This window comes from Rhinolophus sinicus, linkage group LG04 (assembly GCF_036562045.2).
Source record: "Rhinolophus sinicus isolate RSC01 linkage group LG04, ASM3656204v1, whole genome shotgun sequence".
In the NCBI taxonomy this organism is placed as follows: Eukaryota; Metazoa; Chordata; class Mammalia; order Chiroptera; family Rhinolophidae; genus Rhinolophus; species Rhinolophus sinicus.
The window spans coordinates 119,970,988-119,985,246 of NC_133754.1; the positions used below are offsets into that span (position 1 = coordinate 119,970,988).

Below are 14,259 nucleotides of genomic sequence, written 5' to 3' on the forward strand. Positions count from 1 at the left end.
TTGATTTTAATAAACAGATGAATTATATATTTATCTTTGAAGTTTTATTATATTTTAACATCCTATTCTTCATCAAATATTTACTGTACAAACTGAGGTAACATGACAGTGTATTTGTTACAGAATTTTGGTAATTTTGGTTAATTATTATCCTTGCTCTCAAAGAGATTAATATTAATAAATTTCTGGGACAAAATGTATGTATGTACAAAATAGATCATCTTCTGTTTGCATATCCTCAGACAATATTTAATTAAGGTGAAGAAGTTGATGAAGAATAATTACGTTAACCACTGCTATTGTCTGAGTATTTGCATCCCTCTAAAATTCATGTTGAAATCCTAGTTCCTAAAAGTAATGGTATTAGAGGGTGGGGCCTTTGAGAGGGGAATAGGAGATGAGGATGGAGCCCTCATGAATGGGATTAGAGCCCTTATAAAAGGGACCCCAGAGAGTTGTCTAGACCCTTCCTCCATGTGAGGACACAGCAAGAAGGTGCCAGGTATGAAACAAGATGAGGGCCTTTGCCAGAATGGGACCATGCTGGTGCCTTGATCTTGGACTTCCAGCGTCCAGAACTCTGAGCAACAAACTCCCGTTGCTTATAAGATACGCAGTGTATGATATTTTGTTGTAGCAGCCAAATGGATTCAGACAACTGCATCACATCTACTTATTATCTTTGTAGGCATACTGTCACGGCCACAGTTACCATGTTATTAAAGTCAAAGTTACTTGGTATTTGGTCTTTAACCAGATTATACATAAGATGCACATATAATGCATACCTATGATATAGATTACAAATAAAACCATTAATTATCAATTAATAATTGGATAATGTAAGAAATAATAAAATACTGTAAATAGCCCACTAATAATACACCTTTCATTAGGCTGGGGCTTAAATCTCATAATTCAAATTAGTTAAAAAGCCCAGGCTAATATTCCAAATGGCAGACATGAAGATGTTCTTATCCATCTCAGATTTAAACGCCTAGAAGTAAAAATTTTATTTATCTAATCTATGTAGTAATTTTATTTGTACAGGATGTGGGTGCTTAGCGATAAATAAAGATAACAAATGTGTATAAAATAATATTTGTGTTGCAAATATCCAACACTTTTTAAATAAAAAAATGCAACAGGGAAAGACATTTAAAAAATTTCATAAGAAAATAAATGACTCAGAAGTTAAACTACCGGGGGTGGACAGGTGGCTCAGTTGGTTACAGCACAAGCTCTGGGCAACAGGGCTGCCAGTTCGATTCCCACATGGGCCAACGAGCTGTGCCCTCCGCAACTAGAATGAAATCAATGAACTGCTGCTGGGCTCCTTGGTGTCCAGATGACTTAGCTGGTTGGAGCGCGTGCTCTCAACCACAAGGTTGCCAGTTCGACTCCTGCAAGGGATGGTGGGCTGCGCCCCCTGCAACTAACAATGGCGACTGGACCTGGAGCTGAACTGCACCCTCCACAACTAAGATTGAAAGGACAACAACTTGACTTGGATGGAGCTGATGAGTCCTGGGAAATACACACTACTATTCCCCAATAAGAAGTCCTGGAAATACACACTTGTCCCCCAATAAAGTCCTGTTCCCCTTCCCCAATAAAATCTAAAAAAAAAAAAAGTTAAACTACCTAATACCATTCACTTATAAATTGATTTCTTTTCTAAATGGATTGTACTTACGCTTGTCTTTCAGCAAATATTATATCCATACTTTGTGTTTCTCGATCATTTTGAGCTTTAAGCTGAATAGAGAGTTAACACAGAAGTTATTGATAAGAAATTACCATTAAACCAAACTATTGTTTTAAAGGTTATTTATTCTGGTTATGAACTAATTGAGAGATTATTATAATAATCCTAATGCCACATGCAAAATGTAAAAAAAATAGTGTTTGCTTCAATTAACAAACCATATAAAAAGAAACTCTTTTACACAGGCATTGTAATCTCACACCAAAAATATTCATTGTTTTGTAGTGATTTGTCAAAGAATCCAATGTAAACTTAATTTATGTAAACCAAATTTCAAGGATTTATTAGGTGTTTAACAGTTGGTAATAACATGTTGAATTTATACCCAACACAAGTTCTATTCTTAAATCATTCAGAGTTTCACCTGAGTATTCCTGGTTGACTCTACCTGTACATTCAGCTTAGAATTTGGACCTACCCCAAATAACTGACAAAACACATAAATAAGTTTTTACTTTTTATATCTCGCATTAAAAATAGTTTTCAAATTTGGAATTCTCCTATGTTCTTAAAGCTAAGAAAAAATTCACTATATTATCATGCTTTTAGAACCCCAATTGAGAAGAATCATTTTATAAATTTTATTCTTTCATAGAATAGTCTATGATTTTGCAAATAACATATAAGGTATGCAAGTTATAAGTTGTATGTGATTTTCTTCCAAGTGTTTATAAACAAAATAAGCTAGCTACTAACATTTTATTGTTTTCTACCAAATAATATAAGAATGTTGAACACAAAATCTCATTTATCAATCAAAAGTAGCATTATGTCTGGCATCTTATAATTATTAATTTTTCTCCCTTTCTTATAAAATTCTGTAAGGGTGCCATAGTACCTTCAATGAGTACTCAACTCCATTTGTGCAAATATTAAACCGCAAGATATTACAAACTAATTTATATACAAGGAAATGAAGCTAGGACTCCCTAAGTAATGCTGAGTACAAGACCAGTTCAAACATAGCCTTTAGAAAGACACTCAAGTATCCACTTGAGAGAGCCAAACAACAAGAAATTTTAAAAAGGGCAATGAAGGGAACTCAGGACTAATAGTGGTATTTAGAATCAGAGTAATAAGTATTTCCAATATCCAGTCAGTCTATAAAGTTTTATGAAACTATTTCTAGATATAAATGTTTTGTTTTGGAGGATATGATCTTTGTAGATCTATTGCTTATACATTTTCTTACCATGTTGTAATCATTCATTACTTCTTCCATTTCAGTATTGGTATTAAGTTTATCGACCAACTAAAAACAAAAATACAAAAAAACAAAAAACAAAACACCACATGCTATTAGTCTTTATACATTTTCTCTATAATTCATAATATACATATTTATTCTTACAAATAATGAATAGTCATTTAAGTATTAAGTATTAATACTTGCAAGTATTTTGTCTTCTAGGATAAAAAAAAAAAATTTGAGCTACCTAAGTAAGTATACACTGTGCGACTGGCCAATCAATAAACTACATTTTTAGGAATGTAAAAAAGTGAGCAGTAATGAACAACTCTTCCTGTAGATTATTGTACCTTGAAGAGAGCTCTCTTCTCTGAGATGTCTGAGCTTATAAAGAAGGGCCTAAAGAAGATAAAAGTTGGGGGAAGACCTTTTTTTCTCTCTCTTTTTTGGGGGTAGATGGGTGTTAACAGAGTTACAAATTTATAACAGTGAAAATGTAAAATGATTTTCTTGGTTTTCTAAAAATAAAAAATAAAAAACAATAGGATAAGGCACAAACCAAACACTAATAAGCCTACTTCAAAAAGTAAGGCGATGATAGCAACAGCTAACATATTTACCTTGTGCTCAACACTGTTTTAAGTGTATTATATGTATTATTTCACTTAATTTTCTTAATTTTCTATGAAATAGATATTATTGTCCATATTTTGCAGATAAATAAATTTAGTAAGTTGTGGAGCCAGAATTTGAACAGGAAGGCTACTAAAAGCAAACTATTTGAATGTAATTGAATCTAAAAGATTAAGCTTTATTAATGTAACATATACTAGTACATATCACATTTTTACTTGTGATATAAATAATAAGTGCTAATAAGACCTAATATTTACTTCATGATGACAACACTCCATAGAAAGATAAAATGTTTTAAAGCAGTGACATTGTTAGTATCCAATAAATTTTAGCTACTTTTAAAATTATTACTTTAACACTGTTAGGGGGGAAAAAGTGTGTGTTCCCATATTTTTTAAATAAATATATTTTTTTAAAAAAAGACTGGAAGAATATGTATCAATGTGCTAAGCCAAATTATTTCTGGGGAGGGATATGAGGGAAAAAGCAAAGACACTTTAATCTCTACACTTTCTATGGTTTTAATCTGTCACAATAAGCATGTATTCATGTATTACTTGGTATTTACAATAACATATTTTAAATTATATATATTTAAATATATCAACCTAAAAACCAATGAAAATAGTCAAAGAAAATTCTCTAAGAAAAAGCAAATACCATGTTGTAGTCTGCTAGTTGTCCTTGAAACTCTTTGATTTCAACAGCTAAAGTCTCAGCTCTGCAAGCATAAAATAAATCCATTCATAAACAACAAATAAGCAAATGAACAATATGAACACTAGCAATAACTACAAATTCAGTATTAAACTCTTGAAATGCATTACATTAAATGTTACTAATAAAAAAGGTCTTGTATATTTTAACTGAAAAATTACTCACCTCTTTTCATATGATAAATATACTGAATTCTCTTGATTGTACATTTCTATTTCTTTCTGAAGTTTATTAATTTCGGATGTAAGTTCACTTATTTTACTTCTAAATTAAAAGAAATGAGAAAATCAGCAATACTTCTAATCCAGAAAAGACTTTCTAGTCAACTGAAACAAACTTTTCATAAATCTGTAACAGCAATATATAAATGGTTTTGTGAAATGTCACTAAAATAAGAAAAACAATTTAAGTGGCTTATTTTATTAAGAATGAGGCTTATCCCAACTGATAAGAAACTGACATAGATTCTTTAATCATTAAAAAAGATGACACAGGGCCAGAATGGAAACCTAGTCAAACTGATACAATCTATAGACAGAGTAGATGTCTAAGAGCTCCTGCTACCCTCTCTAGGACAGGGTACCTCAAGAGTGACATTATTGACATTTTAGGTCACTAAATCATAATTTGGTAGGGGGTTGAAGGGCTACCCTGTACACCACAGGGTATTTAATAGCATTCCTGGTCTGGACGCTATTAGCATAGCCTCCCAACCCCAGTTCTGATAAAAGTGGGTCTAAAAATTGCCAAATGTTCCCTGGGGGGCACAATCTCCACCAATTGAGAACCAATGTTCTAGAGTCAAACAACTACACAAATAGTTAGAACTACTATTTGATGCAGAATCACAAATCCTGGAGAAGAGAGGCAATGCAATTAAGAGAAATAGCTCCATTCTCTTTGCTTCTTTTGATTAAAAAGTGGCTGAATTTAGAACTCCACAGAGATATACAACAAAGCTTCTGAATTAATTAAAATTAGGCTACATTTGTATCAACTGATCAAATACTTACTTAGGTAAAACTGCACTAACTGTGAAGATGGCAAAGTAGGTAAACTTTGTGCTTGCCTCCTCTCACCAGCACATCAAAATGACAACTATACTACAGAAAAACTATTCAAAGTCCCCTGAAGTCTAGCTGAACGTAAGTCCTATAACTAAGGACATACAGGAAAAGCCATGTCGAGCCAGGTAGGAGGGGTGGAGACGCAAAACAGGCTAGTCCCACACCCACATGTGGTAATTAAATATCGGGAGGGATATCTCGGTTGTGGAGGTCACCTCTGAGGAGCAAGGGGTCCCAACCCCACAGCAGACTCCCCAACCACCAGTTCCGGTGCTGGGAAGAGAAGTCCCTATAACTTCAGGCTGTGGAAACCAGTGGAAACTGTGGCTGAGTGAGATGGAGGGCTGCTGGAATCCTAGGCGTTCCTCTTAAAGGGCCTGTGCATGGACTTACTTGCTGACAGAATCACTCGCTCTGAGCTCCAGGGGGAGGGGAGTGCCAGGAACATACAGGGAGGAACCAAATTGTCTGGCTACAAGATGAGGGCTGGAGGGGCAGCTTTCTCCCACTGTTTCTTTGTTAAGCCCTACTCCCAAGTATTTGGTCAGTTGATACAAATGTAGCTTTGTTAAGCCCTGCACCAGCATGCAGATGTAGGCAGGAGCCATATCTGAGTCTCCAGCAACCTGGCTAAAATCATTTGCCCCACCCTGGTGACTCCCTGAGACCCTGTCCCACCCAACTTTCGGGCCCCTTCAAGCAGCCTCTAGCGGCTTTTCCATATAAATGGCCTGTCTTGACTCATGCTGCAAATGTTCTTAGAATCTCTCAAAGGTTCACAAAACCCAAACAGCTTCTGGCCTCAACATGTCCCATACCTCTTGCTGAGCAGTGCCAAGCCCAGCATTAGTGACAGCCAGCCTCATTTTGCACCTTAACCTCTCCCAGGCACCTCCAAGGCCAGCACAAGTGGCAACCATCTGCAGATCACTTTGTAGCTCACACCAAGAGGCCCTGGTCAGGGCACAGGCAAGCTGACCTTGGCCTGCGACAGAGACCCTCCCAAGAAACTCCAGAATGAACACACCAAGGGGCCAGCTTCAGACCACACCAGAGCACCACCCAACCACATCCATAAACAACACACCCAAAGGGTATACTGGGAAGGCACTAGATCCCTGCTAAAGCAAATCCTACTCCATAGAATCAGCCTCTGTACAACAGCTCCTCCATTGTAGTCACAGCCAGTCCTCACAAACAATCAGTCTGAGGGTCAGTCCCTCCTATTGACATATAAACAGTAACTGAGGCTCAACTACAACAGGAGAGAACACGCAACCCACACAAGGGACACACCTGGAGCACGCAGCTCTGGTGACCAGGGAGACTGTGCCACTGGGCCCCACAGGACACCTGTTACGTAACACCACTCTACTAACACCGAGAGACACAGCAGCTCTATCTAATACATAGAAACAAACACAGGGAGGCAGGCAAAATGGGAGAGAAAGAAACATGTCCCCAATGAAAGAACAAAGCAAAGTTCCAGAAAAAGAACTAAACAAAATGAAGAAAAATTCTACAGCATGCACAGTTCAAAACATTGGTTATACGGATGCTCAATGATCTTCAATGAAGAGACAGGAAACATAAAAATAGAGATAAAAAATATAAAAAAGAAACAGTCAGAAATGAAAAGTACAGTGACAAAAATGAAGACTATATTAGAGAGATTCAACAGTAGATTTGATGAAGTAGAGAATCAAGTCAGCGATTTGGAAGTAAGGTAGCAGAGAACACCCAATCAGAATGGCAAAAAAAAAAAAAAAGAATCCAAAAAATGAGGATAGTTTAAGGGGCCTATGCAACACTGTCTAGCATACCAACATTTGCATCATAGGGGTACCAGAAGGAGAAGGGAGAGAACAAGAAATTGAAAACGTATATGAAGAAATAATGACGAAAAACTCTTCTAAGCTGGTAAAGGTAATAGACATACAAGCCCAGGAAGTGCAGTCTCAAAAAGATGAACCCAAAGAGGCCCACACCAAGACACATTATAATTAAAATGCCAACAATTAAAGAAAAAGAAAGAATCTTAAAAGCAGCAAGAGAAAAGCAGTTATTTTCCTATAACGGGGCTACCAGAAGACTGTCAGCTGATTTCTCAAGATAAATTTTGCAAGCCGGTAGGGATTGGCACTCACTATTCAAAGTGATGAAAAGCAAGGACCTACAACCAAGATTACTCTACACAGCAAAGCTATTATTTAGAATCAAAGGACAGATAAAGAGCGTCCCAGATAAGAAAAAGCTAAAGTTCATCACCACCAAACCACTATTACAAGGAATGTCAGAGGGACTTCTTTAAGATGGGGGGGTAGATAAAAATTATGAATAATATAATGGCAATAACTACATACCTATCAACAATTACTTTCAATGTAAATAGGTTAAATGCTCCAATCAAAAGACTTAGGATGGGGGCCGGCCCGGTGGCTCAGGCAGTTAGAGCTCCATGTTCCTAACTCCGAACAAAGGCTGCCGGTTCGATTCCCACATGGGCCAGTGGGCTCTCAACCACAAGGCTGCCAGTTCAATTCCTCGAGTCCTGAAAGGGATGGTGGGCAGCGCCCCCTGCAACTAAGATTGAACACAGCACCTTGAGCTGAGCTGCTGCTGAGCTCCCAGATGGCTCAGATGGTTGGAGCTCAGGCTCTCAACCACAAGGTTGCCGATTCAACTCCCGCAAGGGATGGTGGGCTGCGCCCCCTGCAACTATCAATGGCAACTGGACCTGGAGTTGAACTGCACCCTCCACAACTAAGACTAAAAGGACAACAACTTGAAGCCGAACGGCACCCTCCACAACTAAGATTGAAAGGACAACAACTTGACTTGGAAAAAAAAAAAGTCCTGGAAGTACACACTGTTCCCCAATAAAATCCTGTTCCCCTTCCCCAATAAAATCTTTAAAAAAAAAAAAGACTTAGGATGGCTGATAAGAAAACAAGAATCATACATATGCTGCCTACAAGAGACCTACTTCAGATCAAAAGACACACACTGACTGAAACTAAAGGGGTGGGAAAAGATATTTCATGAAAATGCAAACAACAAAAAAAAAAAGCTGGGGAAGCAATATTTATACTAGACAATACAGACTTTAAAACAAAGGCTATTAACAAGAGACAAAGAAGGAGCCAGTAATTTCACTTCTGGGTATTTATCTGAAGAAACCCAAAACACTACTTCAAAGGGACATGTGCATCCATATGTTCACTGCAGCATTGTTTACAATAGTCAAGATATGGAGGCAACCTACGTGTCCATCAATAAATGAATGAATAAAGAAGAGGTGGTACATACATGCTATGGAATATTACTCAGCCATAAAAAAAGAATGAAACCTTGCCATCTGTGACAACATGGATGGACCTAGAGGCTGTTGTGTTCAGTGGAGTAAGTCAGACAGAGAAAGACAAATGCTATACGATTTCACTTATATGTGGAATCTAAAGTACAAAACAAACAAACAAAACGGAAACAAACTCATAGACACAGAGAACATTTTGATGATTGCCAGATGGGAGGGGCATTGGGGAGATGGGTAAAAAAGGGGAAGGGATTAAGAAGTATAAATTGGTACTTTCAAAACAATCGTAAGGATGCAAAGTATAGCATAAGAAATACAGTCAATAATATTGTAATAAGTATGTATGGTGTCAAATGGGCACTAGATTTATCAGGGTGATCACTTTGTCAGTCTAATCACTGTTATGTGCCTGAAACAAATTTAATATTGTTTAAGTCAACTTTAATTAAAAAATAAAACATTTAAAAAAATGTGCACTAATTAATGTTCATAAATAACTACACACATATTCCCTTTTTATTAGATGTAACGGGATATTTCAATAGTATGAATAATATATTTCGGAATAATTAGTGAAAGAAACATAAAAGGTTATTCTCATTTGATCTTTCTTTAAAAAGTGATCTTGAAATATATAGTTCACAAACATGGAAACACATAAAATTTAAAATCTCAGGGTGATTGCATATACATCTATTTTGTAATACAGCCAAATAACGCAAAACTTACATTAGAATACAAAATAATTCTCAGAAATCAACAGATACCAAATTACGTTAAGAAGCATCACAGTTAAAACTCAGTGATTAGGCATAGAAAAAACCATATTTATTTAACATACCGAAGAAGTCCAAGATAGTAAGATTATATTATATTATAAAAGGTAGTATGATATCTTATAATTAACTTTGCACCAGTAGACTATCTTCAGCTCTGATAAGTCATTTGCCACAAATACAGAAGACAAAACACTCATTATAAAACAGTTCACCATGCTTTATGTATATAACAGATCAATTTTTTTGAATCATAACATATAGTGTATTGCTATGCCTTTCTAAACACATACTGAGGCATAATGACAGATGTTAGCCTCATTTCTTTATGTATTCTAATGGAGTATTAATTATCAGAAAAAGTAACCCTTCTTGACTTCTCATAAATACACAAGTATCTCAATAGTGTCAGTTTGATATAGAAACAATCAAACAGTATTTCAGAACATTTCCATATAATACTAGAAATAGTTTCCATTCCTGAGCTTTTCTTCAAATTATTTCAAATTTCTTCAAGTTGCAGCAAAGCTCCTTGTTCAGAAAAATGCAGACCAAAATAGCTCATATATGTAGTATATATCTCTCTAGGTCACCATGTATTTTCACATTCATTCTCTTATTTACCCCTCACAACAGTTTTGTGCATCAAGAAGTAAGAACTGAGTAAAATAGCCTCTTTCATCTATAATTCTGTTTAGTATAATAATACGGAATTATAATACTTCTTATGCAAAATATACTCATCTTCTGAAAATAGATACCTTTAATCCCAGTTTTCATTCCACTCAAGCCTTGCTGTGTTACAGGACGATCCGCAACTTTAATTTGAGAAGACAGAACTCCTCCTGTCCCTATGGCACCACCACGGGAGCCTGGTCTTGCTGTTCCAGGTGGCATCTACATAACAAGATTTCAGTTTCCGTAAACTAGAAAAACACTGTACCTCTACTATTGTTAAGATTTCTCTAACAAATGTCACCCCGATAAATTTAACAAAAATTTTAAAAGACTGCAAAGAGAGTATTAAAATTTTTTTTAATTCAATATAATTTGGAAAATATTCCTTATATTTTTGAATATTTGAAGTGTGAAATATTATTAAATAAAATTCTTTAAAATTTAAAATTCTATGTATAGACATTATTTATAATACCCCAAAACTGGAAAGGAGCTAAATGTCCACAGTTGTCCTCATTTAACCATAAACCCATAAACTGTAGTATGTAACAAAACAGTTTACAAAACTGTATTTATAATTTTATTTTTGTAAAACAAAAAATCTGGAGGATTATATAAAAAATAGTAACAATGTTTATCTCTATATAATGACACAGTTCATTTTTACTTTGCCCTTTTATATAACTTGGTGTTTTTGGCATTATCATAATAAATACATATTACCTTTAAAATCAGAAAAAAAATAAAGAAATTTTCATTTTGAAAGAAGACTAGCTATAATTCCATCACAAGATAACCATGTAAGTATTAAAGGGCTTGCATCATTCAGCAAGCATTCAGATTATTACTTCACATGATTCTCTTTTTCAGGTCTGCAAAATCCAATACAATATTATACACCCTGAGAAAAGGACAAAAGACTCCTTTCTTGTACAGTCATGGGAAGGTATAAAAGACAACCTGAAACTGTTCCAAGATATCCTTCTTTTATTTATCTTCCTTTCCCTCTTTGCTTCTCCTCGCCCTTCCAAAGAGTACTACTTGACTACTCCAAAGAGTAAAGTAGTAGATTAAATATGTAGCAGGAATTTTAGACAGGGGTTGGCTTTAACCATTGTCATTCATTATGTTTGTTTTTAATTCTCTCAGCTGGTAGCCTCTAATCCTATCAGCTAACATAGTTCTTAAGTGATTCTGAGAATTACTTGGTAATTATTTTTGAGTATGGGGGCCAGTAACAGTAATACACTCCGGAGAGTATATTGTACACAGGAACCCTGTCAACTACAAATTCAAATGAAATAAGTTTAGGGTTTTCCTGAGTGAACCTTGTAAGAGAATGCTAAATCTCTCCCTTTGTAAACTTTCAGATTAATTTTCTATTTGACTTTATGCAAGAATAATTATGACAGCTACTCAAATAACTATGCTACTTAAAAAAAAAAAAACGATCCAAATGAAATGTAGAAGAAAAGTATGAATTAAAACTGCTCACATTAAAAAGAATAAAGTAGATACATATGCATTCACATGGAAATACATTTACAATATATTACTGAAAGTAAAGGACAAGATAAATAAGAATGCATACAGTATTATCTTCTTTTTGGAAAATGCTAAAACCATACAATTACATGTGCATGTGCTAGTGTTTGTAAATAGACAGAAAAAAGTCTGGAGGGATACATGTTACACTGTTGACAATGGCTGTATCTGAATAGAAGGAGAGAACTCTGACATTTACCTTTGTTTGTATGTTTTACAATGAGCATTACTATTTTAAAACCGCAAACATTAAATAGGTAAAGCACCTGGCAAATAGTAAATGGCCAATAAATACCAGATTCCTTTTATAAATATTTAATTAACAAGCATAAATTCTTACTAGAATAGTAAAGATACCCTAGCTCAGTATAGTATTTTTGAAGACTTTAGAAAAATCATTTCAGTATAAGTTGGTGATCATATTGATATTACCTCAAACTCTACAAAAATCACAAAAATTTAAGAAAATCAACTTTAACAAAATTATTTTCTCCAAAAATTGCTGCTTTTTTTATGAATTAAACATAGGACCCAACATTATCTCTAGTTTCCAGTTAGCCTATTGTCTTAGCTTGAGTACCTCATATGCACTTTATGAGGTAGTCAAAACCACCTGTTGTGAGCATCAGAGAAATTACTATGACTATTTTGGTGTATTCATTTCTTTCCTCGTACATATAAATGTACACTTTATGTTCAATTGACACCACACTGCTTTTTTCATTTATTATATAGTAATATAATAAATAAAAGGTATTATAAAGATATATTATTTCCTCAAATATTCTTTAAAAAGAAAGAATATTTGGCTATCTAATAGTCTATTATAGGGATAGACAAATATCATAATTTATTTATGACACACCTGTTGCAAGGTCCTTTAGGTTGTTTTCACATTTCACTATTATAATTATAATGACAATGCAATAATTATCTTTATAGGATATTGTTCTACTTTGAATTATCAGTTTATAAAGTTTATCCATTTTTTTCCTAATGTAAGTATTTTTCTTTTACTGATTCACTGATTTATGATACTATCTTACATTAAACTTCTAACATTTACTAGAGTTTGTTTCTAGGCTGCTGTGGCAACAACATTGCTTTACTTATTATTTATAATATATTTTTATATTAAGAGTATTGTACTTCTTCTTATTTTTGCTATGTGATTGTTTTGGGTAAATTTTAGAATGGTTTTATAATGATATTCACCCCACTGTCCCCAGAAGAAACCTCATGGAATTTAGTTGGACATAGGATTTATAGCATTAATATAGAAAGAGCTCTTACAAATTAGTAAAGTTTGCTTTCTCATTTTAAGATTCTAAATTGTATGTATGACATATGTATTGCAAATATTTTTCACCAGTTTGTCATTTTTCTTTAAAATTTTTTATGATGTTTTCAAGTTCTGTAAATTAAAATATAAAAATACTTTTCTGTATTTGGTGTTTGTGTAATTTTACAAAAGCCTAGCCCACCCAAGTATATATGAAATACTTGTTTATATTTTCTTTTAGTACATTTATCATTTTGTTTTTTAAATATGAAGTTTTTAAAATATCTAGAATTCAGTGTGAGGGAGGGATTAATTTCTTAAAACAATGGTTTACTTGAATGCACTACTGAATACTCCATGCTTTTCCAACTAATTTGAAATGCCACCTTCATCATTAATTAAATTCTTACGTACTCATATGTCTGATTCTGTTTCTGGTCTACTTCATTTCATTTGATTTTGGCACCAATATACTGTATCACTTAAATAACTATAGCCTTAAAATACATTTGAATATCAGCATAAGCAGGCGTCTTCTCTCTACAGTGTCTTTCAGACATTCTCCCATATCTACACTTCTCAATGTTTTCCAAGAAACAAACACAGATGACAGAACACTTACGGAAGAAAGAAAGAACAAAAAATAATCCCTTATTATAGACAGGATTTCCAACTTCTACCAAGATAGATGCCCAAGAATTCATTTGTTTTAAACTTACTCCAGTTGCCACTCGAATATTTCCTGATGGGGGTCGTATTCCAGAAAGAGGCCTTCCTGCCAACCCAATTCCACCTCTTGAAACAGGACGAGCTGCTGAAGGTTTGTGATTACTGGCCATTGCCTGTTCACTGTTTGGAAACAAAGAATAGTTTAATTCTCCTTTGATATATTGTATAGTAAGACACTAGTGACCCACATACCCTTGCTTCAAATATTTAATCCATGATGACTTTCCCTGCAAATTAGGTACCAATACAAGGTTAACCATGCTTTAATTTTGTTCAAACTTGACAGTAATGTTCCATTTAGAACCACAAAATCATTTACTACAACATGCTTTCTTCATTTCCCTATTATCAAAATGCAAGCTCCTCTAGTTATCTATCTCTCCTGTGTTCTCATTCCATATTCCAGTTAAGTTTTCTCTCTCCTGACATATCGGGCATCTTTCTTCTCTCCCAATCTTTGCTCTGTGTTTTCTGGTCCATGGTTAACTCCCTTATATTCCAAATTCTGATATCAAATACTTTCTATTACTCTTTGCTTTAAGAGAATGCTGGCTTC

The 14,259-nt window shown here is 34.5% G+C and overlaps 1 protein-coding gene across 1 annotated transcript in view; it reads right to left on the reverse strand.

The window, feature by feature from the left end:
- The window catches only part of IFT74 (intraflagellar transport 74), an 82,054-nt gene that overhangs the window by 62,980 nt on the left and 4,815 nt on the right, over positions 1 to 14,259 (reverse strand). The window contains exons 2-8 of the mRNA XM_074330295.1: positions 13,694 to 13,823; positions 10,207 to 10,366; positions 9,535 to 9,559; positions 4,476 to 4,574; positions 4,254 to 4,314; positions 2,961 to 3,020; positions 1,697 to 1,758 (exon numbers count right to left, since the gene is read on the reverse strand). Of these exons, the coding sequence (XP_074186396.1) occupies positions 1,697 to 1,758; positions 2,961 to 3,020; positions 4,254 to 4,314; positions 4,476 to 4,574; positions 9,535 to 9,559; positions 10,207 to 10,366; positions 13,694 to 13,823 (597 nt within the window). The remainder of the gene's footprint in view (positions 1 to 1,696; positions 1,759 to 2,960; positions 3,021 to 4,253; positions 4,315 to 4,475; positions 4,575 to 9,534; positions 9,560 to 10,206; positions 10,367 to 13,693; positions 13,824 to 14,259) is intronic.